Raw genomic sequence first — 27,955 nt, forward strand, 5'->3', positions numbered from 1 at the left:
CGGCCGTAATAGGCTCGGTAAAAACGTACACGGCCATCACATAAATTTGAAATTGGGTCTTACACATAAGAAAAGCTTTCGCACCTATGCTAAATTTGCGACTGCATGTGACAAAATCGATATTTAACCTAGTTTTAAAAAAAAATTAACATAAGTATATAACAATTTTACCAATCTAGCGGGTGTCACACCACTCCCACCCTAAAGGGTAGATCCGCATACGTAATCCTCTCAAGGTAAATAGAGCTTTGCCTCACACCAGTGCGAGTTATATGCTTACATATAGTCTGGAGAGTTTCGAAAGGAAGGCTATTAAGAGTGAATTGAAGCGTGGAAAACAAAGTATCACTAAGGAGAACTCCTTTTAATCCCACATCGCATAAGTAAGACCAACAATTGTATTTTATAAGATAACAAGCAGATGGATTGTCTGCTGAGCTCAGTTGCGTGGGCTTGTGACCCGAGTGGGGGCAATAATGTGATGGGACAAACAGTCAATTTTGGTGTGTGAGTTTGGGCCAGTGCTGATTGGGTCCAGCACTTCATTCAACCTGGGTTTAGAGTGCGTGCTTCTAAAAAGCGGGAGCGCACCGAAAAAATTGGCTTAACAGAGCAAGGCCGTAAGGTTGGGGGGCCAGTGCTCGTTCAAATTTACCTTCAATATTGGCTTGAACCATCACATTTTGAAAACAATGTGCGTTGTACAAAAATGCTAGTAATATTTTAATTACGAAAAATGACCACTAAGGGGGGATTTGAAGAGAAGTAGATTCCTCGTTTAAAATCACCTTCATAATTATCTTGAACCATCACATTTTGTAAACAACGTGCATGGTAAGAAGTGCTAGTAATATTTTAATGAGAAATTTTTAGAAAGTATTATTGTTTAGTGGCTATTAATTTCCTATAACTATCATTTATTTATTTACTTCCTATAGCTACCTTTTCAATGTGCGTTGTACAAAAATGCTAGTAATATTTTAATTAAGAGAGTTTTTGATTAGTGAAAGAAAAATGATCACTAAGGGGGGATTTGAAGAGAAGTAGATTCCTTGTTTAAAATCACCTTCAAAATTATTTTGAACCATCACATTTTGTAAACAACGTGCATGGTAAGAAATGCTAGTAATATTTTGATGAGAAATTTTTAGAAAGTACTATTGTTTAGTGACTATTAAATTTTTATAACTATTATATATTTATTTACTTCCTATAGCTACCTCTTCAATGTGCAGTGTACAAAAATGCTAGTAATATTTGAATTAAGAGAGTTTTCGATTAGTGAAAGAAAAATGACCACTAAGGGAGGATTTGAAGAGAAGTAGATTCCTTGTTTAAAATCACCTTCAAAATTATTTTGAACCATCACATTTTGTAAACAACGTGCATGGTAAGAAATGCTAGTAATATTCTATTGAGAAATTTTCAGAAAGTACTATTGATTAGTGGCTATTAAATTTTTATAACTATTATATATTTATTTACTTCCTATAGATACCTTTTCAATTGTTATGAAAATGTATTCGATGTATTCAAGTTACTGTATTCATGAATATAGTAGCAAAAGTCGGCGGAAAACAAGGCAATCCAGCTATCATCAGCTGTATTCATATGTGCTCCTGAACTGTATTCATGAATAGATTAACGAAAATTTGTGCAAAAATATAGGTTTCTTCAGTTGTTTTAAAAAACGGAAAATGTATCAATTAACGTGATACACTCCTAATATAACTCACAAACACAATTATAACACGCAACATTATCAATCCAATTAATTAGAATCTTTATCAGATGACAAACACCAAAAAATAGAGCCATCTTCAGAGATTCAGTCCTTTTTTTTCTGGTAGCGTTCGAGGATTTTTTTTCCCCACCTATATTGTTCGAGGTTCTGTTAGGAATTGATACAAGTAACTACCGAAATAGTTTGAAATTCTATTTTCTATATGGCAAGTTTAACCGTACTACTTCGTCATTCTGGAAAGTGGAACATTGAGAACAGCTATGTTGATTATTCGGTTGATGGGATACTGATAAAGAAGTATGCATCGTACAATGATTTGGTTGCTTCAATTTCGAAGCAACTTGCCATAGATTTGAGCTAAAAGTCAATAAAATTTAATACAAGATGAAAGGAAATTGTACGCCTATGGAAATACACAACGACATGGGTTACAGGGTGTATGTAGAGTTGAAAAAGGAGAACAGAGAATTCGAGAAGTATCCATTATGTATAACTACAATGGATAAAGAAAATTGTAGTTGGAGGAAGTCTAATTCAAAGTGAGCTAATGCAACTAGACAAAACAGATGGGGTGAGTAAATTTGATACAATTGATACACTTGCACTTGAGTCTTTAAACTCAGGTGAACCAATTGATGTTTTCGAACCGGAAAGGGATTTGATTATTTCAAAAACTAATCAAATAGAGGTCATGGCTGGACAAGTATATAAGGATAAGGACATATTGAAGGCGGTGATGGAGCAACATGAAATTGCTGAAAGATTTTAATTTCGGGTTGATAGGTCTAATGCTATCAAGTTTGAGTGTTATTACTTACAACCTCTTCACTAATATGTTGTATTCAACTATATGGATATATATTCTTACTAGTTGTATAATGTATTCATGGCAGAATTTTATAAAATAAAGCAAATATAATGTTGTATTCATAATATATGCTTTCCTTCATGCTGTGTTTCTGTATCAGTATTTTTGTAATTGAATGTAATGAAACATTTATATGAGAATTTAACTATTTATATTAATGTATGTTTATACATTAATTTATGTAATGTATTCAAAAAAAATTTATAGTATGTTCAATAAACATACATTGTATTTCGTTGTATGTTTATATATTCAAAACGTTGTTGGCAAATGAAAATGTTGTGTGTATGTAGCCGAATAAGTTGTAGGATCTGTATATATTTTATCCATACATAACCAATTGTATGTATAACATAAATGTATTTACAGCTATATATTGTTATGTATTTTTGAGGATTGTGAATGGAGATTTAAGGCTTCTAGTATTAATAAACCGTAAATGTTCAAAGTGAGGAAGTTCAATGATAAGCATACATGTCCGTTGAAGGATAAGGTGTATGAGAAACGTCAAGCAACAAGTAGGTTGATTGGGGGAATGATTAGGTCCAAGTTTACTAATCATAAGAGGAAATACATGGATGATATAATTGATTATGTGAAAGCAGACTTTGGTGTAGATGTTAGTATGATATTTGAAAAATATAAAAATATAGTTTCATATTATGATATAGTTTACTTTAATTAATTAGAATTGATTTTATATTTTAAAGGGAAAAGGTTTAAGTTTTTTAAATTTTTGGATTTAAATAACTAAAACTCTAAATTTTAGCCTAATTTCGGATGGGGTTTTTACATTCCTATGCTATATAGTAAACTATATTACCCTCCATGCTTAACTTTTAATATAATTACCTTTTATATACCTAATTACCATTTATGTACATGTTAGGGGTGTAACGACCCGGCCGGTCGTTTTAAGAATTAACGCCCCGATCCCCTATTAACTGTTGTCCTCGTGTTTGTTTCTGCTATTGTGAGTTGCCGGGAGGAATTATTTGAAGTTTCGGAGAGTTTTGGGACACTTAGTCCCTAAATGAGAGCATAAGTTTTGGAAATTTGACCATTGTCAGAACAGAGTGAAGACGACCTCGGAATGGAATTTCGATGGTTCCGTTAGCTCCGTTGGGTGATTTTGGAGTTAGGAGCGTGTTCGGATTGTGTTTTGGAGGTCCGTAGCTAATTTAGGATTGAAATGCCGGAAGTTTGATTTTTGAAGTTTCCGGTTCGATAGTGAGATTTTGATCCGAGGGTCGGAATAGAATTTCGAAAGTTGGAATAGCTTCGTAGTGTTAAATGTGACTTGTGTGCAAAAGTTTCAGGTCATTCGGACGAGATTTGATAGACTTTTTGATCGAAAACGTATTTTGAGAAATTTGAAGTTCTTAGGCTTGAATCCATGGTTAATTTGAGGTTTCAATGTTGTTTTAGGTGTTTTAAGGATTGGTACAAATTTGGACAGTGGTATTAGACTTATTGGTGCCTTTGGTTGAGGTCCCGGGGGCCTCGGGATGATTTTGGATGGTTGACGGGGAGTTTTGAGGTATATTTCAGCTGCTGAACTTTGCTGCTTATGGTATTTCCGCACCTGCGGTTTGGGGAACGCAGGTGCGATGCCGCATGTGCGGAAGAAGAGCCGTAGAAGCGGAAAAAGGGGGAGTCATCAGGAACCGCAGATGCGGTATGTTTTTTCGCAGAAGCGGTACCGCACTTGCCGGTGGAGAGCCGCAGATGCGGAAGCTTGGCGTTAAGTGATGGGTCAGTCCGCAAATTCGGGACCGCAGAAGCGATCCCAAGGCCGCAGATGCAGAAACTGCTGGGCAAAATGGTTTTAAAAGGGGTTCCGCGACTTTGAAGTTTATTTTCACCATTTTAATCGTTTTTGGAGCTCTTTGGAGGGGATTGAAGAGGGACTCGAAGGGAATCACTTGGAAGTAAGATTCTTGGTCTTAAAACTCGTTTCTAATGTGAAATCTACTGGTAAATCATGGAAGCTAGGCCTAAAATGGAAGAATTATGGCTAGGGATTTAAGAGACTTGAAATAAGAATTTGAGAGGTCATTTGGGCTCCGATTTCAGTGATCTTGGTATGTATGAACTCGTGAGTGTGTGAGGATTCCGAAAATATAAATTTCACTCGATTCCGAGACGTGCGCCCGAGGGGCGTGTTGGTCATTTTACCTAATTTTGCGTATTAGCTTAGAATTTAATTGTAGAATCAGTTACTTGAAGTGTTATTTATATTATGAAATTTAATTGGATAGATTTGGGCCATTGGGAGTCAGATACTCGTGGCAAGAACGTGGTTTCAGGTTGATATTTGAGCCGGTTCGAGGTAAGTATCTTGCCTAACCTTGTGTGGGGGACATTCCCATAGGATTTGAGTCTTTCGTGCTAATTGTAGTCCGTGCACGCGAGGTGACGAGTGTGTGCTCGGGCTTATTTGTGGGAAAATTGCCTTTAGGGTTCTTAGGTCCTTATGTTTTATCATATGGGAAGTATTCTGTTATGATTGAGTTATCTAATTGCATAATTTACCCCTATATGCTCCATACGATGTTAGCTTTTCTCTAACTCCTACCTGTTACTTGGCCTTAATTTCCTTAATTGAATTAGCTGTTCTTTGTTGTTTTGTTAAGGTTATTGCGCTTCTTAGTTTTCCCATGATTCTCTTGTTGCTATGTAATCATACTCTTGGTGGTGGAATTTCCTTGTGATTGGATTGTTGGATTGTTGTTGATTCCCTTCTCAGGAAGTATTGTTTTTATTGTTGATTCCCTTGTCGAGACGTTATTGTTCATATTGTTGGCTCGAGATACCAAGAGATCCCCAGCACATATATTGAGGATACCAAGAGATCCTCGGGATACCAAGAGATCCCCAGCACATGTATTGAGGATACCAAGAGATCCTCGGGATACCAAGAGATCCCTAGCTTGTAAATTGAGGATACTAAGAGATCCTCGGGATACCAAGAGATCCCTAGCTTGTATACTGAGGATACCAAGAGATCCTCGGGATACCAAGAGATCCCCGGCACATATATTGAGGACTCCAAGAGATCCTCGGGATACCAAGAGATCCCCGGCACATATATTGAGGATACCAAGAGATCCCCTAGCTCATATACTGAGGATACTGAGAGATCCCCCAAGTATTTACGTTTGGGACTACGGGACGGGATCCCGGGAGATTCCCTATCGATATTCTGTGAGTGTAAAAGCACGAAGGGTGATGTCATGCACTTTCTACTTACTGTGTGAAATTGTTGTTATCAATTGAAGTGTTTTAACGGGTTAGATTCCCTTGCTTCTGTGAGTCTTTGTGTTGGAACCCATAGTGTTGTAAATACCTAGCCGTATATATATACATATATATTTCAAATCTTCAACTACAAAATTTTGTTACATTTTTGACTCAATTTATTTCTCAACTAAATTTTCCTTAAATCGTCTGAGGTTGTATTCTACTTAAAAGGAATTTCTACTAAGTTGTAAATTATTAAATCCCATGGTAAAGGTAATAATTCATTTGATGTTGTATTCTAATTAGAAATGGTATTTTCTTTATTCAAATAATTTCTAAAAATAACTTCATCTTTTCTCGCTGGCTTTCCTAATTAGTTTAGAATTTGTAATTTACTTATATTAGGTAAATGAGACTTCTTGAACATCTTGAGTGCATTTGTACGGACATTATGTATTGTATAGCATGTGGATTTTCTTTTGTTAAGAGTGAGATGGAAAATATCGGAGCTTTAGGTTCATGGGTGCTACGAGTCATAAGCAGGTTTAGTAGAGTCTTGTGGATCGGTACGAAGACGTCTGTACTTATCTTCGAGAGGCTACAGAATTGTTTGGAAATTCCACTTCTTTCATTCCTTATCTTGCGATATTGATTCAACTCGAAGTATATAACTTATGTTCCTCTACATCCCCTCGTGTATGATATTGTGCTCTCAGTGTCCGCCATGCGCCAGTGGTTCGTGGTGCTACAAACGGGCTACGAGGGAGTCGGGGATGCTCAGGCATTGTCTCAACGTACTGCCCAGGCTGAAGATACAGAGGTATTGAGAGACTATTCAGTTGTTCATATGGACGCGCAGCGGTTTCCGACATCTGGTTGATAAGTGCGAGCTTGTGAATGTTTAATTGGCTGACTAGTCGTAGCAATTGTGGTAAGGATGCGAGGTGGATGTTGATTGAGGATGGCTGGTGGTGTTGGGGTACGTTGTGATTGGTGTTGTGCGAGTTGCGAAAGTTAGTTTTGTGGATCATCAAATGCTGTTTTCTATGGCTTCACGCTAAGTGGAGGAGTCCACTAGTGGCGTTCGGATTGCAGAGTCAGATTTACATCAGTTTTGGCCTGAGGTATGTATATAAGTGGTATTGGAAGGTATCCGAAATTTTTATATCACTAAAGGCTGAGATCTTGCAAGGGACGATATTGGGGCATTGATTGGGATTATTGCATACCGGCTATCCGAAGAAAATGGGTCAGCTCTGTGGTGTTGGGTCAACATAGCGATGGAGTGATTGGTCCTTTGAATAGGAATCCTCTACTGGCTTTTGTGCCAGCACTCTTGGATTGGGCGGTTTGTGTAACTCTGTCGAGTTGGGGAGGTGCAGTCCTGATGGCTTGGTTGCGTGCGGGTGCATGGCTGGTAGCCTGGTAGTATGGTGATTACTGGGTTTTGAGGCTTTCGAGGTTCATGTTTTGTTACGCGGAAAGAAACTCTATATGGGTGATTCAGCAGAATAATAGGGTGTGAGTGATATATCAGCCATTTCATTTGCGTAGTTGATGTTGGGTATGGAAATTTTAGTACTCCGGAGGTTCGGGGCTAGATACCTTCATATGTAGGCTAATTCCTGTTTGCAGACTTTGAAGAAATATTGAGAATGGGATAATTAATAGCATACAATACCGATAAGTTGTTGTGGATCTTTTGAAGCATATTTATCTAATTGGGAAGAACTAGGATTTGGTTGGGGCTATTTGGAAGATCAGCGAGAATATGTGTTTTGTATCGGGTCAGGTTTGTGTGCTCCTGTGAGATTGTCATTTTGGTTATGTTCTCAGGCAGAATGGACATTATTTGTGCCTCTAGCCTATGTTATGTGCTGATTTTTTGTGTTGTGGTGAGCTGTGAAGTTGTACGATTATTCCCCAAGCATGTTGTAATTCTGTTCAGGCCTTATAGCGATGCGGGTGAGATAGCCCTCGTGATGTTGATTTGCTCATTGCACCTTATATGTGCTTGCTTTTCTCATATTTTATTGCTTCTATTCATTGCTTCCACAGTTTTATTTGTGCACTCTATTGTGCTAAGTCTCAGTATTCATATGATCAGTGAGCCCGAGCATTTTGGCTTCATGCGTATTTGGGAGCGGGCTGCACGCCGCAGGGGATGTTATGTGAGATACTGGCTTGATGAGTATTTGGGAGCGGGCTGCACGCCGCATCGGATGTTATGTGGGATACCATTTCCTTGTGTTTATGTGGTGTTCTATTTTTCCTTCGTGAAACCATTTTGATGAACACTATGTCTTTGTTGTTGAACATGTTACACTTGTTAGAAAAATTCTTCTTTATTTGTGTTACATAATTGAGTAATTATTGGTTTGGTGTACGAATTGGGTAATGTGAGAATCTCTGTGGTTTCGTGATGAGCTGTTAGTTGTGCTACTTGTATCGGCTGAGATGAGGTTCTTAGACCTGAGATTAGTACAATGGTATCGGGCGAGGGAGCTTCTTGACTTGTTGTCTTCATGGGCGGCTATGATTTTCCATATATTTCTTTATCATGAACAGCGATGTGGAGGTCCGGGACAAGGTTATTTTCAATGTGAGGTGTATTGCCGGCATCCCGGATGCTATTGAGTAGCTATGGTGGTCAAAGGTTATTGCTTCGAATATTTGAGCTGCATGGAACAACATGTGAATGTATTCTGGGTTGGAATTTTGGCTCGATTTAGCTTGTTTAGGTTTATACAGTGTGATGATGTGAGATTTGGATCCTATGATGAAATTCAGATGTTGAGGTTTGGGTTCTGTTCTAAGGTGATGGGCTAAGGAGGAGGTGAGACCTTTAGTTAAGTTGAATAGACAGTTCTGCTTAGGTCGGGTTATGGGGAATCACCCCCGGGTGTATGTATGGTGAGCTCATGCAGTGGTCCGATGGTTTTGGAACGACTCCAGGCACATTCGAGGATGAACGTATGTTTAAGTGGAGGAGGATGTAACGACCCGGCCGGTCGTTTTATGAATTAACGCACCGGTCCCCTATTAACTGCTTTCCCCGTGTTTGTTTCTGCTATTGTGAGTTGCCGGGAGGAATTATTTGAAGTTTCGGAGAGTTTTGGGACACTTAGTCCCTAAATGAGAGCTCAAGTTTTGGAAATTTGACCGTAGTCGGAACAGAGTGAAGACGACTTCGGAATGGAATTCTGATGGTTCCGTTAGCTCCGTTGGGTGATTTCGGGTTTAGGAGGGTGATCGGATTGTGTTTTGGAGGTCCGTAGCTAATTTAGGCTTGAAATGCCGGAAGTTTCATTTTTGAAGTTTCCAGTTCGATAGTGAGATTTTGATCCGAGGGTCGGAATGGAATTCCGAAAGTTGGAATAGCTTCGTACTGTTGAATGTGACGTGTGTGCAAAAGTTTCAGGTCATTCGGACGAGATTTGATAGACTTTTTTGATCGAAAGCGTATTTTCAGAAATTTGGAGTTCTTAGGCTTGAATCCATGGTTAATTTGAGGTTTCCATGTTGTCTTAGGTGTTTTAAGGATTGGTACAAGTTTGGACAGTGGTATTAGACTTGTTGGTGCCTTTGGTTGAGGTCCCGGGGGCCTCGGGATGATTTCGGATGGTTGACGGGGAGTTTTGAGGTATATTGCAGCTGCTGAATTTTGCTACTTCTGGTATTTCCGCACCTGCGGTTTGGGCACCGCAGGTGCGACGCCACACGTGCGAACGAAGAGCCGCAGAAGCGGAAAAAGGGGGAGTCATCAGGAACCGCAGATGTGGTATGTTTTTCCGTAGAAGCGGTACCGCACCTGCGGGTGGGGAGCCACAGATGCGGAAGCTGGGCATTAAGTGATGGGTCAGTCCGCAAATGCGGGACTGCAGAAATGGTCCCAAGGCTGCAGATGCGGAAATTGCTGGGAAGAATGGTATTAAAAGGTGTTCCGCGACTTTGAAGTTTATTTTCACCATTTTAATCGTTTTTGGAGCTCTTTGGAGGGGATTGAAGAGGGATTCGAAGGGAATCACTTGGAGGTAAAATTCTAGGTCTTAAAACTCGTTTTTAATGTGAAATCTACCTAGTAAATCATGGAAGCTAGGCCTAAAATGGAAGAATTAGGGCCTGGGATTTAAGAGACTTGAAATAAGAATTTGAGGGGTCATTTGGGCTCCGATTTCAGTGTTCTTGGTATGTATGAACTCGTGAGAGTGTGAGGATTACGGAAATATAAATTTCACTTGATTCCGAGATGTGGGCCCGAGGGGCGTCTTGGTCATTTTACCTAATTTCGCGTATTAGCTTAGAATTTAATTGTAGAATCAGTTTCTTGAAATGTTATTTACATTTTGAAATTTAATTGAATAGATTTGGGCCATTTGGAGTCGGATACTCGTGGCAAGAACGTGGTTTCGGGTTGACATTTTAGCCGGTTCGAGGTAAGTATCTTGCCTAACCTTGTGTGGGGGACTTCCCCTTAGGATTTGAGTCTTTCGTGCTAATTGTAGTCCGTGCACGCGAGGTGACGAGTGTGTGCTCGGGCTTATTTGTGGGAAAATTGCCTTTAGGGTTCTTAGGTCCTTATGTTTCATCATATGGGAAGTATTCTGTTATGATTGAGTTATCTAATTGCATAATTTACCCCTATATGCTACATACGATGCTGTTAGCTTTCCTCTAACTCCTACCTGTTACTTGGCCTTAATTGCCTTAATTGAATTAGCTGTTCTTTGTTGTTTTGTTAAGGTTATTGCGCTTCTTAGTTTCCCCGTGATTCTCTTGTTGCTATGTAATCATACTCTTGGTGGTGGAATTTCCTTGTGATTGGATTGTTGGATTGTTGTTGATTACTTTGCTGGGAAGTATTGTTTATATTGTTGATTCTCTTGCCGGGACGTTATTGTTCATATTGTTGGCTTGCGATACCAAGAGATTTCCAGCACATATATTGAGGATACCAAGAGATCCTCGGGATACCAAGAGATCCCCAGCACATGTATTGAGGATACCAAGAGATCCTTGGGATACCAAGAGATCCCTAGCTTGTATATTGAGGATACCAAGAGATCCTCGGGATACCAAGAGATCCCTAGCTTGTATATTGAGGATACCAAGAGATTCTCGGGATACCAAGAGATCCCCGGCACATATATTGAGGACACCAAGAGATCCTCGGGATACCAAGAGATCCCCGGCACATATATTGAGGATACCAAGAGATCCCCTAGCTCATATACTGAGGATACTGAGAGATCCCCCAAGTATTTACGTTTGGGACTACGGGACGGGATCCGGGGAGATTCCTGTCGATATTCTGTGAGTGTAAAAGCAAGAAGGGTGATGTCGTGCACTTTCTACTTGCTGTGTGAAATTGTTGTTATCAATTCAAGTGTTTTAACGGGTTAGATTCCCTTGCTTCTGTGAGTCTTTGTGTTGGAACCCATAGTGTTGTAAATACCTAGCCGTATATATATACATATATATTTCAAATCTTCAACTACAAAAATTTCTACATTTTTGACTCAATTTATTTCTCAACTAAATTTTCCTTAAATCGTCTGAGGTTGTATTCTACTTAAAAGGAATTTCTACTAAGTTGTAAATTATTAAATCCCATGGTAAACGTAATAATTCATTCGATGTTGTATTCTAATTAAAAATGGTACTTTCTTTATTCAAATGATTTCTAAAAATAACTTCATCTTTTCTCGCTGGCTTTTCTAATTAGTTTAGAATTTGTAATTTACTTATATTAGGTAAATGAGACTTCTTGAACATCTTGAGCGCATTTGTACGGACATTATGTATTGTATAGCATGTGGATTTTCTTTTGTTAAGAGTGAGATGGAAAATATGGGAGCACAAGGTGCCATGTGTGCTGAAGGCTCGGAAGTTGAGATTATGATATGAGAAACCGAGGATTCTGATGGTCGAGTTGGTGTATTAGGCATGATGTGAGTGGTTGAGTTGGCATTGCCTTCTTTATTTGGATACATTCTTACTTGTCTCTGTTCCTGTTATGTCAGTGTTGATTTACTTGGTTATCTGATTTACTTGATGTCGTTCGTTACTACATGTGTTCTCCCTTTATTGTTCCTACTGTTGTATTTTGATTTTCTCTCCGCTGTTGATATTACCTCGTTATCATTATCTCGATATTTTATTATCATATCCTGTTCATTTCATTTGACCAGTAGGTGTCTTGACTGTTCCTCGTCACTACTCCATCGAGGTTAGTCTTGATACTTACTGGGCACCGCTGTGGTGTGCTCATACTACACTTCTGCATATTTTTTTGTGCAGATCCAAGTATTGTTCGCTTGTAGCTGTGCAGATTCTTCCCGAGGAGACTCAAGGTAGTCCTACTGCTGCGTTCGCAGGCTTCGGAGTCACCTTCCTATTTTATATTGTCTCTGTTGTACTTACTTCCATACGGTTGTGTTTAGAAATGGTAGCGAAAACTCTGTAGAGCTTATGACTTGTACTACCGGATTTTGGGAAGATGTTCATTGTATAAGGGATTTATTTCAGAAGGATTTTAGATGTTATTATTCATTGTTGTTATTCCGAAATTATTAGGCTTACCTAGTCCTTAAGACTAGGTGCCATCACGAAACCCAACGAAGGGAGAAATTGGGTAGTGACAAGGGGTTTTAATGGTATTAATTAGTCTCCTAATTTAACTTTACCGTATATTTCCACTCCCCCAAGTTTCTCTCTCCAAATCCCACCGCCTCACCCACGTATCAAATCACACCCCACGATTTCCTCTTCAATCACCCACTATTTCCTCTTCTAAAAACAGCGAAAATCTGTAACCCATCCACCATTGACAACCATTAAAAAGCTTTGAAGCTTTGAATTCGAATTTGGATTTTCAAAAGACATTGTTTGTTTGGATTGTATGTTGTTGCAAAGAATTAAGTATTCTCTCTACGTCTCTCTCTATCTCTCAATCCCAAGTTTCATTAGTATAAAGCAAAAGAAAAAAAGCAGCAATTCCACCGTTGACAGCCATTAAAAATCTTTGAAACTTTGAATTCGAATTTAAGTTTTTAAAAATTATTATTTGTTTGGATTGGGTGCTGTTGCAAATAATTGGGAATATGGTTTGGAGTTTATATCTCAATTTTGAGGGGTTTTGATGAAGATTAGACTTGTATTATGTTTTATATATATATATATATATATATATATATATATATATATATATATAACTATTGTATGAAAGTTGAACAATATTGTTTAAAAATTATATTTAAGTTGTATGCTATTGTAGTTGTATATAATTGAGTAAAAATAATGTATGAAAATTGTAGATAAGTTGTATAATATATAATTAGTTGTATGAAATTTGTTTTTACTATGTATAAAAAAATGCAAAATATACAAAAGAAATATTGAATAAATTTTGTATAAAATTTGTATTTAAGTTTTATGTTATTGTAGTTGTATTTAACTAGGTAGAAATAATGTGTGAAAGTTGTAGATAAGTTGTAGATAAATTGTATAATATATAATTAGTTGTATGAAATTTATTTTTATTATGTAAAAATCTGATAAAAAATATACAAAAGACATATTGTATAAATTTTGTATAAAATTTGTATTTAAGTTGTATGTTATTGTAGTTGTATTTAACTAGGTAGAAATAATATGTGAAAGTTGTAGATAAATTGTATAATATATAATTAGTTGTATGAAATTTATTTTTACTATGTATAAATCGGATCAAAATATACAAAAGACATATTGTATAAAATTTGTATTTAAGTTGTATGTTATTGTAGTTGTATTTAACTAGGTAGAAATAATATGTGAAAGTTGTGGATAAGTTGTAGATAAATTGTATAATATATAATTAGTTGTATGAAATTTATTTTTTATGTATAAATCAGATACAAAAGACATTGTATAAATTTTGTATAAAAATTGTATTTAAGTTGTAATTGTATTTAATTGTGTAGAAATAATGTGTAAAAATAAACACATCGTAATAGCTGTTGGAACTTTGAAAGTGAAGTTAGCTATTCTATTCGTATTTGCTAAGTAAATAGTAATAGAAGATATGATACAATACGAACCAAGAGAGGGACCATTATTCATTAATGAAAACTCAAATCCACTCAATTTGTCCTCGCGAACTTATGGAGACGTATGCCTAACTCAAAACTACACTAACATTACACATAAGTAACCATAGTTTCTGTTAACAAAAATCAGTGTCGATAAAGAAGAGTTTTTTTTTCATTTTTAGCAGCTTCAGAAATTATTTATATTCGGTAGTCGAAAAAGTGTATAAAATTTGTGTAATATAACTGACAGAATATACACACACACACACACACACACACACACACAAAGTATAATTTTTTCGGCTATTATTTTAAAAGTGGCTATAAAGGGTCATTCCCAATAAAGACGCCCAAAATTCCTGTGTGAAAAAGGAAAAGAATGTTCTCAAAATTCAGAAAGAAAAAAAGAACGAATAAAGCTGCGGTTGTTTCTAGGAGTTAGCTCCAGAAAAAAAAGGAACAACCTCCGAGTAATTTTGTATAAAAAAGATAGGGGAAGATCTGGAGAGAAAGGGGAGAGAGGAGAAAAAAAAAAGGAAAAGGGTGTAACTAAATCCCTTAATTGAAGGCACTAATAATGAATTGGGAGCCTTTTAAGGTGGAATGTATATATTTTGTAAACAAAACTTGTGTAGGTAGGATAATTTACTAAACATGAACATTTAGGGTAATATAGTTTACTATATGACATAGGAATGTAAAAATCACATTTCGGATACTAAGAGATGGTTCAATTTCGGCAAGCCCAATCTTCCCAACCTTTAACTCAAAACCAACAAAATTTGACCCAGACCCGCCACAATACCTACCTACCCGCCCCCGCCCCACTCCTTTTTAATCTTGGCCATCCATCCACTTTGATCTAACGGACCCCTCTTCCTCCCTACTAACATATTTAAACCTCATTATAACACCCCCTCCCCCCAAAACCTAACCCTAATTCTCAAACACCCCGAAACGGCGCCCCTCACCTTCCCAACCCGCCTGCAGCTATCAAACTCGCCGAAATCGGGCGAGTTCACTCAGCCGAGTTCCATGGTCCCCCTCTCTCATCTTCTCCTTCTTCCACGTCACCCCTTCTGTACTAAATCTCATGATTCCTTAACCGATTCACGCATTTTATTCATTCTTTTTTGTTTTTTGTTGGAGCAAATTCGGACCCTTGAATAAATCTTAGAAGAATGGAAACCGTTGGATGAAGATTTTTGGTCCAAAGTTTTCCATTTCTGATTTTTATTTGTGAAAGGGGATTTTCGGATTTGTTGAGGTCCCACACGTTTTCTTGAAGGATAAGAATTGAAGCTTCGGGAATAGCATATATATTGGGGGGTCTTCTTTCATGAGACAGAGGAAAAAATCGGACAGAAAAGAGAAAAAGAAAAGTGCTAAGGTTTTGATTTTTGATTTCCACATTTTTCTCTTTTGATTTTTGGTTTTAGTTTTTCATATATAAAAGGAAAAAAAATCAGTTTCTTCTAGTCTCAATTTTACTTCAAAGTCAGAAAATACAAGACAAATCAATTTCTTCTTCTGGATTTTTGTTCGAAATGGAGTAAAGCCGAGTGGGTGTTCGAATTTTTGGAGTCGTTGTTCGTGGTTTCCGTTCGGGCTCTAGTCATTGTTTCCTCGCTATGATTTGGAGTCAAACTCTGCGTAGTTGCTGATTTTTCTGATTTCAGGTTCCCTTCTTCTACGTGTTGGGTTTTTAAGGTATTTAATTAATATATTAAATACTTAAAAGAGGGTGAATGGGAAATGGAGGGAAATGAAATTTTTGAGTGAAATTTTAAGTTTCCCCTCCCTTGGCAAATGGGCATTGTCCCATATTGGAAGAGGAAGAGGTTTTTTATGGGTATATAAGCAATTGCTCTTCTTCTAGCTCTTAAAGAGTTGAGAAGAAGGCAAGCCTCGCGCCGTCGTCGTCGTCGCTCGCTCGGCTCGGCTTCGGCTACGGCTACGGCTACGGCTACGGCTTCGGCTTCGGCTTCGGCTTCGGCTTCGGCTTCGGATTCGGATTTGAGAAGAAGGCAAGCCTCGCGCCGTCGTCGTCGTCGCTCGCTCGGCTCGGCTTCGGCTACGGCTACGGCTTCGGATTCGGATTCGGATTCGGATTTGGTCAAATGATCGATTGATTGATTAACTTTTTGGACCAAATTTATTTGTTAATAGTAAAATATTAACAGAAATGTTATTAAATATTTGTTTCAATAACAAAATATTAATATTAAATCCAATCCGTTTTTCTGTTTTGGTAACAGAAAAGTAACTACCCTCTTCAATTTTCCCTCTTTATTTTCCCTCTTTATTATTGAGTAAATGGCCATTTATGTAATGGCATTTATGTTGTGGGCGTTTTGCATAAACAGCCATTCTGAAGAGACCCAACTTTGGCTATAAATACAACACTATTCTGCTCAGAATTTTAACTACAATTTTCTGAGTTTCCTCTCCTTCTTCTGCATACTTTTAGCATCAAAATAAAGCAAAAAGTAAGTGTAATAACAAGCTTAAGGAATTTAATAATTTATTTTCTGTATTTGTACTTACTGTTTCTGGAAGAGTAAAACCTTTGTGGTTTTGTACTCTATTAAAATCTACGTGATTTTAACGTTTGTGTCATTCTTTTACAGAAATGACTAATGAGAATGAGAACCAAGCGGTTCCAATGGTGACTGCCAATGCGTCAACAAGCCGAACGACACCGGCAGCATTGGCACCGGCGGAGAAACCCGGAAAATTTTCCGGGATTGATTTCAAACGCTGGCAGCAAAAGATGTTCTTCTATCTGACTACTCTAAGTCTCCAGAAGTTCATCAAGGAAGATGTTCCTGTGCTGTCCGATGAAACTCCAGAAACTGAACGCTTTCTCGTAATTGAGGCATGGAAGCATTCAGATTTTTTGTGCAAGAATTATATTCTAAGCGGGCTGGAGGATGGTTTGTATAACGTCTACAGTGGCGTGGAAACGTCAAAGGAACTGTGGACTGCGCTTGAAAAGAAATACAAAACCGAAGATGCCGGGTTGAAAAAGTTTGTTGCTGCAAAGTTTTTGGACTACAAAATGGTAGATAGCAAGTCTGTTATTACCCAAGTCCAGGAATTGCAAGTGATTATTCACGATCTCCTTGCTGAAGGTATAACTCAATTTAATATTGATGTTGAAAGTAGNACGGTTCAACATTGTCAACTAAACTTTTGGTCCATTCTCGTGATGAGACAATGTTCAGTACCAAGGATAAAGCATTAAGGCTTTTTAATGATTTCTAAATTTGATACGGGGTATATCAAATAGTGTATCTACGGGATGACACGTTTAGGAATCACCTATGTAAGTGTGAAGTGTTAGCCGCTTCAAGGAGAACACAGCAAGGCCAGTTCTCTATGCACTTATGAAACCAGGCGGTGTTCATGGCTGAAACGAACACAACAATGAGAACCAAAGACGGTTAAGGGTTGGTTGTGTGACTTGTGGTTGTCTAGGTATACACTAAAGTTCGACGGTTCAAAGATATCAAATCTACCGATTGATCGAGTATATCCGACATAAGTTCACTACGGAAAGTTCAAAGGGAAACCTACTTATCCAGATGCAATTAATCCTTACTTGTGAATCACACAGTTTTTCATGCATACTTCCGTGATATAGCCATTCCTCATTCATGTGGGGGATTGTTGGGTTTTTAAGGTATTTAATTAATATATTAAATACTTAAAAGAAGGTGAATGGGAAATGGAGGGAAATAAAATTTTTGAGTGAAATTTTAAGTTTCCCCTCCCTTGGCAAATGGGCATTGTCCCATATTGGAAGAGGAAGAGGTTTTTTATGGGTATATAAGCAATTGCTCTTCTTCTAGCTCTTAAAGAGTTGAGAAGAAGGCAAACCTCGCGCCGTCGTCGTCGGTCGCTCGGCTTCGGCTTCGGCTTCGGATTCGAATTTTGGACCAAATTTATTGGTTAATAGTAAAATGTTATTAAATATTTGTTTTAATAACAAAATATTAATATTAAATATTAATATTAAATCCAATCCGTTTTTCTGTTTTGGTAACAGAAAAGTAACTACCCTCTTCAATTTTCCCTCTTTATTTTCCCTCTTTATTATTGAGTAAATGGCCATTTATGTAATGACATTTATGTTGTGGGCGTTTTGCATAAACAGCCATTCTGAAGAGACCCAACTTTGGCTATATATACTACACTATTCTGCTCAGAATTTTAACTACAATTTTCTGAGTTTTCTCTCCTTCTTCTGCATACTTTTAGCATCAAAACAAAGCAAAAAGTAAGTGTGATTTGCTACCGAACTTTGTGTTCGCTGAAACACTGGGGTTTGAAGTACCACTACACCAGTGTGTAATTCGTTCTATCCTGGGAGGAAATAATCCATAACCTTGGGTACTAGGAGGGGATTAAATTCCTTAAGGAAACACTGTGAATTCAGTGGGCTCGAATTGGTTTATGTCATTTCTGTTTATATTCATTACTGTTTATATTCATTTATATTTCCAGAATTTATTTTACAAATACAGTGTAATAACAATATCTATAGTGACTTTCGATGTTTAAATATTTATAGTGCATCTCTTAGTTAACAGGAACTTTTCCCCCAAGTCTCACCATTAGAAAGCATATATATCAAGTGGATAATTAATAGAAATAAAAACATATATCAAGTGGATAGCTAATGCAAAACGTATATATATGCATCTACAGTCAAAATAGTTAAGCAAATTGGGTGGGCGTAGAGGTGGGTTGGATCTTCAACGTTGTGCAACTAGGAATTCCCAAAATTATTGACCATTTATAGATCAAGTTCACATATTAGTTAGTCTGATTTTGACTTAACGTTTGTTACAATTCTCTTTTTCATTTTCAAGAGAAAAAAAAAGTTCTGCATCCGATAATTGGCGACCAATATATGTTACACAAATTAACTTTTATGTTCATAATAATTGTCAGGCTCTTACGAATAGCCGCCAGGCATCTTTCAAGATTATTCCTTTATAAATATAATATATCAAGTGCCAATATATATATGATTATTGTCTATAGTGCAAAAAGCCGCCATACCCCTATATAAACCCTTAACTCAAATTTCAATATATCCAACAACCAATTTTCTTACTAAAAAGTTCACTGAAATGAGTCACTTGACAACTTGTTTAGTGTTCCTCCTCCTTGCCTTCGTGACCTACACTTATGCTTCCGGCGTATTTGAGGTCCATAACAACTGCCCCTACACCGTCTGGGCGGCGGCAACCCCTGTAGGCGGTGGCCGGCGCCTCGAGCGAGGTCAAAGCTGGTGGTTTTGGGCGCCACCTGGCACTAAAATGGCACGTATATGGGGTCGTACTAATTGCAACTTTGATGGTGCTGGTAGAGGTTGGTGCCAAACCGGTGATTGTGGCGGAGTCCTGGAATGCAAAGGGTGGGGTAAACCACCAAACACTTTAGCCGAATACGCGTTGAACCAATTTAGCAACTTAGATTTCTGGGATATTTCTGTAATCGATGGATTCAACATTCCTATGTCTTTTGGCCCGACTAGGCCTGGCCCCGGAAAATGTCACGGAATTCAATGCACCGCCAATATAAATGGTGAATGCCCTGGTTCACTTAGGGTACCTGGAGGATGTAACAACCCATGTACAACATTCGGAGGACAACAATATTGTTGTACACAAGGACCATGTGGTCCTACTGAGTTATCAAGATGGTTCAAACAAAGATGTCCTGATGCCTATAGTTATCCTCAAGATGATCCAACAAGTACATTTACTTGCACGAGTTGGACTACAGATTATAAGGTTATGTTCTGTCCTTATGGAAGTGCTCACAATGAAACAACAAATTTTCCATTGGAGATGCCTACAAGTACTCATGAAGTGGCTAAGTAGATCACATTGAGTGGAGCTAGCCATCTTTTTCTTGTTGAATTTGCTTGCATTTTGGTCATTGTCTTTAATTTGTCTTTACACTCATTTCTTAATCTTTCTTTTCTTGAGTGGCTATGATCTGAATAACGATCGATCGATCACATATATTGTACTTTGTCGTACCCATGATGTTTTCATTCTTCAATCAAGAGTGCATTTGGATTATCGTGTCATTTTTGTTTTTTCTTTTAAATTGTTATTATTAAAGTCTTATATCTTAAACCAAATAGAGATATGAAAAAAATAGTCTTGATAACATTCCAGAGTGCCCAGATCCCACAATTTAAAATGGTAGGGACAAGATAAACTATTAGTGGCTCGTTAAAGTTCATAATAAGTCAAAAGATGGAAATCATTCTTTATAGGCGGCTTTTAGAACATTTTCACGTACAACATTGCAGGGCCGGATCTGACTTTTACTGTCGGTTCATCTGAATTTAATATTTTTTACGCGAAACGTAATATATATATATATATATATATATATATATAAAAAATGTGTGTGTATAATTTCTGATCTATAGCTTTAAACATACCATATGTTCAGATATGTTTAGTGTTAAGACCTTAAAGGTTGAAACTCTCGAGTTAAAATCTCGGATCTACCTTAGCTTAATTAAATAATGATGCACATAAGGGAAAACTATCATTAGTAGTAAGGGGCGAACCTAGAGCGTTGAGTATGGATTTAACCCACTAACTCTTGCGTATAGACTCTTTATTTATATTAAGAAATCCTCTAAATGTTTGTAAATATATAACTGTGAACCGAGTTATTTTTTCAAATTAATTTGAGATTATGTACGGTAGGAACCATAACCTTCAAATCCTGGATCCGCCCATGTTAGTAGTATAACATTTATCTACTGATTCTCAGTCTTGAATATTAATTTATTTATATTTTGGAAATGACAATTTAATAAACAAGAGATATTCAAACAGTAGTTTCACCATTCCAAGTTGTTGTCTTCTTCAAATGCTGTTGAGACGTTGGACCTATTGATCTCTTATACTCTAATTACAATTATTACTTCGTAAATATTTCCAAATTATCTTTAGAAAAAGAAATGCTGCTTTGAGCGTTCTAATAGTCTAGTGGCTTTCGATGTTTAATTATTGATAGTAGGGGTATTATCACTTCTAGCTCGTGGCAGAAACTATTTATATTTGGTAGCCGAAAAAGTGTATAATTTTTGTATATAACATAAATAATGTATATATATACAAAAATATATAAATTTTTTATATTTTTTCGACTATTATTTTTATAGCGGCTATACAGTGTCATTTTTCTTTGATAGTATCTCTTCGTTAAAAGGCCCCTTTTTCTCCAAAGTCCCACCATGGCACCATTATAAAACATAAGTCAAGTTGATAATTGATAGAAAAAAAATATGTCAAGTGCATAATTAATAGAAAACATATGTTTATCTAGTGTCAAAAAGCTAAGAAAATAAATGGGGTACGTTGGGATATAGGTAAGTGGGGTCTTTTACGTTGCTTTTGTTAATTAATTATTGATTTGCGATATTGTCAAAAGATTAATATTTTCCGACGTAATTTTGTTGTTTTATCCTAATACAAGGTTAAGTCATTTCATTCCATCAATTTCTGTTAGGCTCTTAAATCATTGAGAGGCAAATCATTTTTTGTTTACATTTTCCTTTTAGATTAATTTCTGTCCTAATATATATAGGAGCGGTAACATATTTATTAAGCCTTCGTGGTATAATGAAAATGGTTACGATGTTTCAACATACATCTTTTCCTATAGTTGCATGCAGGCTCATGTCTCAATCTTCTGCGGTCAAACCTCTCTATAACAACATTGTTTGTTCCTAATATTTTTGGATGTTATAGCGAATTACTATTATAGAAAACATATATTATAATAGAACATGAGATTTAATTCCGAATTTTTTTGACTTTTATAGCGAAGTGCTGTTATATAAGGATGCTATTATACAGAGGTCTGACTGTATATGCAAAATACAAAGCTTAGTTTTTCTTTTAGAGATTTCCTTTCTCTAATACCAGACGATTAACAGCTTAGTTTTGATTGATCACTGAATTTAAAAAAAGAATGAAATTTTATGAAGCTTGTGATCTTAAATATGTTGTAATATTAAAACATGGTCTTAAAGTAAATAGGTGAAATTTAAAATTAAATTATTTTAGAATAAAAAAAAATAGAAGGCACTAATAATCTCTTTCCCATTACGTCAAAGAATTTGCTTATTTACAGGAGGAATTGCATAGAAGTCAAGTAGCATGTGCAGAATAATTCAATTACGTACGTACTTGAAAATGTTTCTAAAAGCCGCCTATAAATAATTATTTTCATCTATTAACTTAAGACTGAAATTAATGAGCTCCAAATAGTTTATCTTATCCTACCATTTTATATTTTCAAGGTCTGGATCCAACTCTAGAATATTATCAATACTATTTTGTTTGTTTATTGGTCTAAGGCTTTAGACTTCACCAAAACTTTAAAAGAAAAACATAAAAACAATAATCCAAATGCATTATTGATCTATATAACATCAAGACAAAAGTACATGTGACTCTTATTCAGGTCTTAGGTTTATTACAGCAAAGATCGTGAATTGATCACTTCAAACAAAGTGTGTAAACTATAAAAACGAGTCAAAGTAGATTGTCTTACACTAACGCTTCGACAGAATAATTCGACCAAAAGGTGATCTTATTACAGAAATAGCCACACTACTTAGCCACTTCATCACTTCCAGGCATCTCCAAGGGAAAATTTGGGTGAGCTTGACCATTAGGACAAAAGATAACCCTATAATTTGTACTACCACCAGGGCAAGTAAAAGTGCTTGTAGGATCATCTTGTGGGTAGCTATAGGCATCGGGGCATCTTTGTTTGAAAAATCTTGATAAATTTGTTGGACCACATGGTCCTTGTGTGCAACAATATTGTTGTCCTCCGAATGTCGTACAAGGGTTATTACATCCTCCGGGAACCCTAAGTTCGCGGGGACATTCACCGTTTATATTAGCCGTACAATGAATTGCATGGCATTTCCCTCCACTAGGGTTAGTCGGGGCGAAAGTCATCGGTATATTGAATCCATCCACTAAAGAAATGTCCCAGAAATCTAAGCCACTGAATTGATCCAAGGCGTATTCGGCCAAGGTGTTTGGTGGTTTACCCCACCCGGTGCATTGTAGGACTCCGCCACAGTCACCGGTTTGGCATGTACCTTTACCTGCAGCATTGAAGTTACAATTAGTACGACCCCATACACGTGCCATCTTAGTACCTCGTGGCGCGTTGATCACCCAAGTTTGGCCTCGATCGAGACGCCGACCACCGCCTATGGGTGTCGACGCCGCCCAGACGGTGTAGGGACAGTTGTTTCGGACCTCGATAGTGGCAGCATAAGTATAAGTTACGTAGGCAAGAAGGAAGAAAACAAAAGATCTCAAGTTGCCCATGTTGTTGGACATTTTTTTTAACAAGTTGGGTTGTTGGATATAGTGACAAATTATTTTCTAGTGGTTTATATAGGGGAATGGCGGCTTTTCGTACTATGGATATTAATCATATATTTTTATTAACATTTGACTAATAAACGGATAATTCCCAAGGTTGCTTTGGTAAATATGGAGGCGGCGCTTAAACATAAGAGCCGCCTAATAATTAATTATTTTATGAGTATATAAGTCAATATATTTGGTGATAACGTTGACCTATAAACTCAGTAACGTGACACTTGTACCAATCTCTCTTTTAGTCAATTTCTTGCTTTCTTTTATCAATACCATTTTTTAATTCGCAAGAAATTGACAGATCGCCTCTTTTTGGCAGATAGCCAGCATTTTAAAGTTATTTAATATTTAGTTACTTTTTAATGTGAAAATAAAATTTAAACAAATATGTTAGTAGCAAAAATATGAAAAGATTATAAAAAATTCATTAGAGTTTACATACTCTCTCCGGTCCAAAATAAGAGATTTTTTGGTTGTTTTCACACAAATTAAGAAATTCACCTTTTAACATTAATTAGCAATGAAATTGACCATGTTAACCTTTACTATCTCTTCACATAAATATTCCTAACACATACTCCAACATTAATTACTCCAAGGGCAATGTAGGAAAAGAATAATTAATTCATTCTTGAAATTTAGAAAAATCACTTATTTTGGACCACAAAAAAAAAAGAAGCCAAAAAATCACTTATTTTGGATCGGAGGGAGTATTCATTAGTTTGAACTCCACATTTCGTATTCCCGATTTTTTTTTGGAGTTTGCACTGATCACAAAATTTTCCTGTAGTTTTAATACTGAAATCTTGGAGTTTCACTTTTAATATTGATGTTATATTGTGCCCTACTTATTTTTTCTTCCTTCGTTTTCTTTTTGAGAACTATTTCATCTATTTATATAGCAGCTCATTAATTAGATAGCGTTATTCTGGATGTAGAATAAGCGCAGAGAAGAAGAACACAGAAAAATTATACCAGTCAGGTAGATTTGATGAACAATTTAAGAAATAAATCGATTGCAGATAAAAAAAAGTTACGCCGATTCGGTGAAATTTGTTGAACAATAAAACTAGCATAAAATCATGCCAACCGGATAGAATTTGTGAATACTTAACAATATAGGTAAAGCAAATATAACATAAATTCTATCAATCCGATAAAAAAATCTCTCAAGAACTATATATATAGGTCCAGAGATCATTCTTTAAGTACATTACAAAAATAAAAACAATATTTAAAGACCATAGGCCGTTGGTTTTTTGCTAGATCTACATAAAATTTATAAAAACATCAGTTTCGAAACAAAGTCTTGTGTAGGTACTACCAGAACATCAACTGATACAAAAGTCGACAAAAAGAATTACTATTCCCTCCGTTTATTTTTACTTGACACGTTTTGATTTTTTACGTCCCTTAAGAAATAATAAATGAAATGTATAATTTACCAAGATATCCATATTAATTGATGCATATTTGATTAGATTTGAGAAAATGATTTGAAATAAGTAATAAATACTATGGAAATAACAAGAAAAAAAAGTTTATCTTTTCTTAATATGCGTAAAGTAACAAGTAAAAATGAAAATCTATTTTTGGTATACGTTGTAAATGCCTAATTTTTGCCTTGTTTATATATATATATATATATATATATATATATATATATATATATATATATATATATATATATATATATATATATATGTGTGTGTGTGTGTGTGTGTGTGTGTGTGTGTGTGTGTGTGTGTGTGTTTTTCTTATTTTTTGTATGTATAAGTTTCAAGAGTTGATTAATGGTTTGATAAATGGGGTAGGGATAGGACTAGTGTATTTTAATTAAAATTGAGCCAAAATTGGCCCAAAATTTGAGCCCATTTCGTCCAAATCCGGTCCACAAGGGGCTGCCAAGGGGAGGGTCCAAACGACGTAGTTTTGGATCAAAACTACGTCGTTTCAATTAGTAACCTGAAGATTGAATCTTACCCATCCATCCCATCTTGATCCAACGGCCCTGATTAATCTCCCACCCTAGGTATTTAAAGCCTAGTTTGGCCAAAATTTGCCCCCATTTCCCTTATTGTCTCTTCATTTTTCTTCTTCCTCTCTCTTTTATTTCTCCTCCCCAGCAACTCCGCCTGTCCGCCGCCCAGCGCCGCCCGCCGGAATTCGCCACCGGCGGCGGCCAACGTCCAAACACCCCCAAATTACACCATTCTTTTCCTCTCATCACCCTCTTTCTAGATCCACAACCCAAATCCCCCAAATCTCCACCAATAATCAACAAAATCAAACCCTAGTCGCGCCGTCACCACCCTAGCCGCCGCCCACCACCCCAAACTCCAAAAATTTTACACCACCGGCCTCCTCTTCTCCCCCTCTTTCCATATCTCCGACTCAAAACATCAAAAAACCCCACGCCGCCCTAGCGCCGCCGCCATTGCCCTAGCGCCGCCACCACTGCCGCCCACTGTCGCCCGTTTCTTTTCCCTAACCGGCCTCGAGCAAGGTTGTGTCGTTGATATTATTGAAACCGGACTCGGATTCGCCGGAATTTTTTGGTTTCAAGAATATCAACAATAGAAGCTTGCTCCAAAGTCGTACCACTGCCTATCGTCGTCTCCCGGATGCTCGAGTATATGGTAAAATCGCAATCCCGGCCCCGTTATTAATTTTCTGATTTTTCTTTTTCTTTTGTTTTTTTTAGAGTTAGTTTCTGTTTTTTTTTAATTTAATCCATTTTCTGATTATGTTTGTCTTTGTTAAATCGCTTCGGCGATATCGTGCGTTCCGTTTTATTTTAATAGCTAATTTTTGTTTTGCTCATGTTGGTTCACAATACATGTGTTGAAATTTAATTACATGTTTTAATACTTGGTTTAATTTGAATCAATAGGTTGATATTGGTGTTGTTAAAATCTGAAATTTAGATATTTTTATAATGAAATAGGGTACTAGTAGCTTTATTTTAGTAGGGTGGCTGAAGTGACCCTTTGGCTCCTGCCATAGCAGATTTCAGGCTGTCCTTTCACCTTTTGGACAGCCTTTAGCCCACAAATTCAGCCTCTTTTGGACAGATTTTTGGGGAACCAAAATCTGTCCAAAAAGTTGGCTTTTCTTTGCCTATTTAAGGGCTGCCCTTTCTTCATTATAAAGGACTCCAACACACTACAATTGAGAAGGAAAAACACACAAAAACATTAAAAAATCAGCACTTGAACACATGGAAAGTAAGCTGAAATGGTGAGCTTTAGGAGTTGATTTTAGAGTGCAAACTTTTAGAAAAGTATAAGTCCTCTTTAGAGTTCGTTTCTGGGTTTCTCCTCTGAGTTTTCGGGCTGTTTTAACACGGATTTGCTGCTGATTTTGCTGTTGTTGTGCTGCTGTTTTTTATGCTGGTTGAATTGCTGGACTACCATTTATTCTTTTGCTATTCAGGTAATCCTTTAAGACTCGTAATGTATGTATTTTTAGCAATGGGAATAAGTTGATATGTCAGTAGTTTTATGGATTTTTAAGCATGTTTTCAAGCTATTGTATTCGAGTAACAATGTTAAGTATGCCATGAATGACTTTAGGTGTATAACACATAGCATGAGTTTGTTTTAGTTGCTGAAATTTCAATGCAACATTGCTTCTAGGATTGCTGTTTTTTTTCTCGAATCTGGCCATTTTTGCCATTTTTGCAAAAGTGGCTATTTTTGTAAAGTGTTTATTTTTGAATCTTGCCATTTTGCCAGCTTTGCAAAAGTGGCTATTTTTGTAAAGTGTGTGTTTATACAATTGTGGCTATGTAGTTAATGGTCATAAATGCAAACTAAGTTAAAGAACCAATATTGTATCAACTTTGGGCCTTTTGAACCAAAAAATAAAAGCTGGTCCATTTACCTTAAACAACAAAATTACCCTTTTCTTCTATATAGCATTGGGCCAATAAAAATCCATTTCTTGGCCCATTTTTTAGTAATAAATTCCAGCAGCCCAAGAGGTCTTTACAAGCTGGCCCATTTCCCCTTTTAACAAAGAAGTTGGCTCATCCCTTTAAAATAGATAGAGTTGGTCCAACATTTATTTGCATAATATTTTTAATAATAAGATTAGAAAAATAGAAATAAAAAATCAGATTTTTTTTATATACCAATCAAGTAACTCACTTTCTTCCAATTAATTATATCGAACGCTAGGCAATTAGTAGGTGTGCTCTAATTCCACGGTTTCGCTTGCGTAATGTGATGTTCAACATTCAATAATTTAATTCAACAAGGTCATACAATATTCGTTAGTTTTCCAGTTGATTTTTAGTTAATAAACTCTTTGCCAAACTCGCGGATTCGCTTGCGTAGCGCGATAATTGACCTTTTAATAAAATTCAAAAAAANCAACTAAACTTTTGGTCCATTCTCGTGATGAGACAATGTTCAGTACCAAGGATAAAGCATTAAGGCTTTTTAATGATTTCTAAATTTGATACAGGGTATATCAAATAGTGTATCTACGGGATGATACGTTTAGGAATCACCTATGTAAGTGTGAAGTGTTAGCCGCTTCAAGGAGAACACAGCAAGGCCAGTTCTCT

At 36.6% G+C, this 27,955-nt stretch overlaps 2 protein-coding genes across 2 annotated transcripts; one reads left to right on the forward strand and one right to left on the reverse strand.

The window, feature by feature from the left end:
• Window positions 19,014–20,036, forward strand: LOC109234223 (osmotin-like protein). The gene has a single exon (XM_019400111.1). The coding sequence runs from the start codon at window positions 19,069–19,071 to the stop codon at window positions 19,822–19,824; it is 756 nt and encodes a 251-aa protein (XP_019255656.1). The 5' UTR covers window positions 19,014–19,068; the 3' UTR covers window positions 19,825–20,036.
• LOC109234224 (osmotin) lies at window positions 22,370–23,384 on the reverse strand. Its single transcript, XM_019400112.1, has one exon. It carries the CDS (start codon window positions 23,338–23,340, stop codon window positions 22,591–22,593), a length of 750 nt encoding a protein of 249 aa, XP_019255657.1. The 5' UTR covers window positions 23,341–23,384; the 3' UTR covers window positions 22,370–22,590.

Source organism: Nicotiana attenuata, chromosome 11 (genome assembly GCF_001879085.1).
Source record: "Nicotiana attenuata strain UT chromosome 11, NIATTr2, whole genome shotgun sequence".
NCBI lineage: Eukaryota > Viridiplantae > Streptophyta > Magnoliopsida > Solanales > Solanaceae > Nicotiana > Nicotiana attenuata.

What these genes read in the sequence shown, in the direction of transcription:
- LOC109234224 (XM_019400112.1), bottom strand. Translation starts at nt 23,340, where the DNA reads ATGTCCAACAACATGGGCAACTTGAGATCTTTTGTTTTCTTCCTTCTT.
- LOC109234223 (XM_019400111.1), top strand. Translation starts at nt 19,069, where the DNA reads ATGAGTCACTTGACAACTTGTTTAGTGTTCCTCCTCCTTGCCTTCGTG.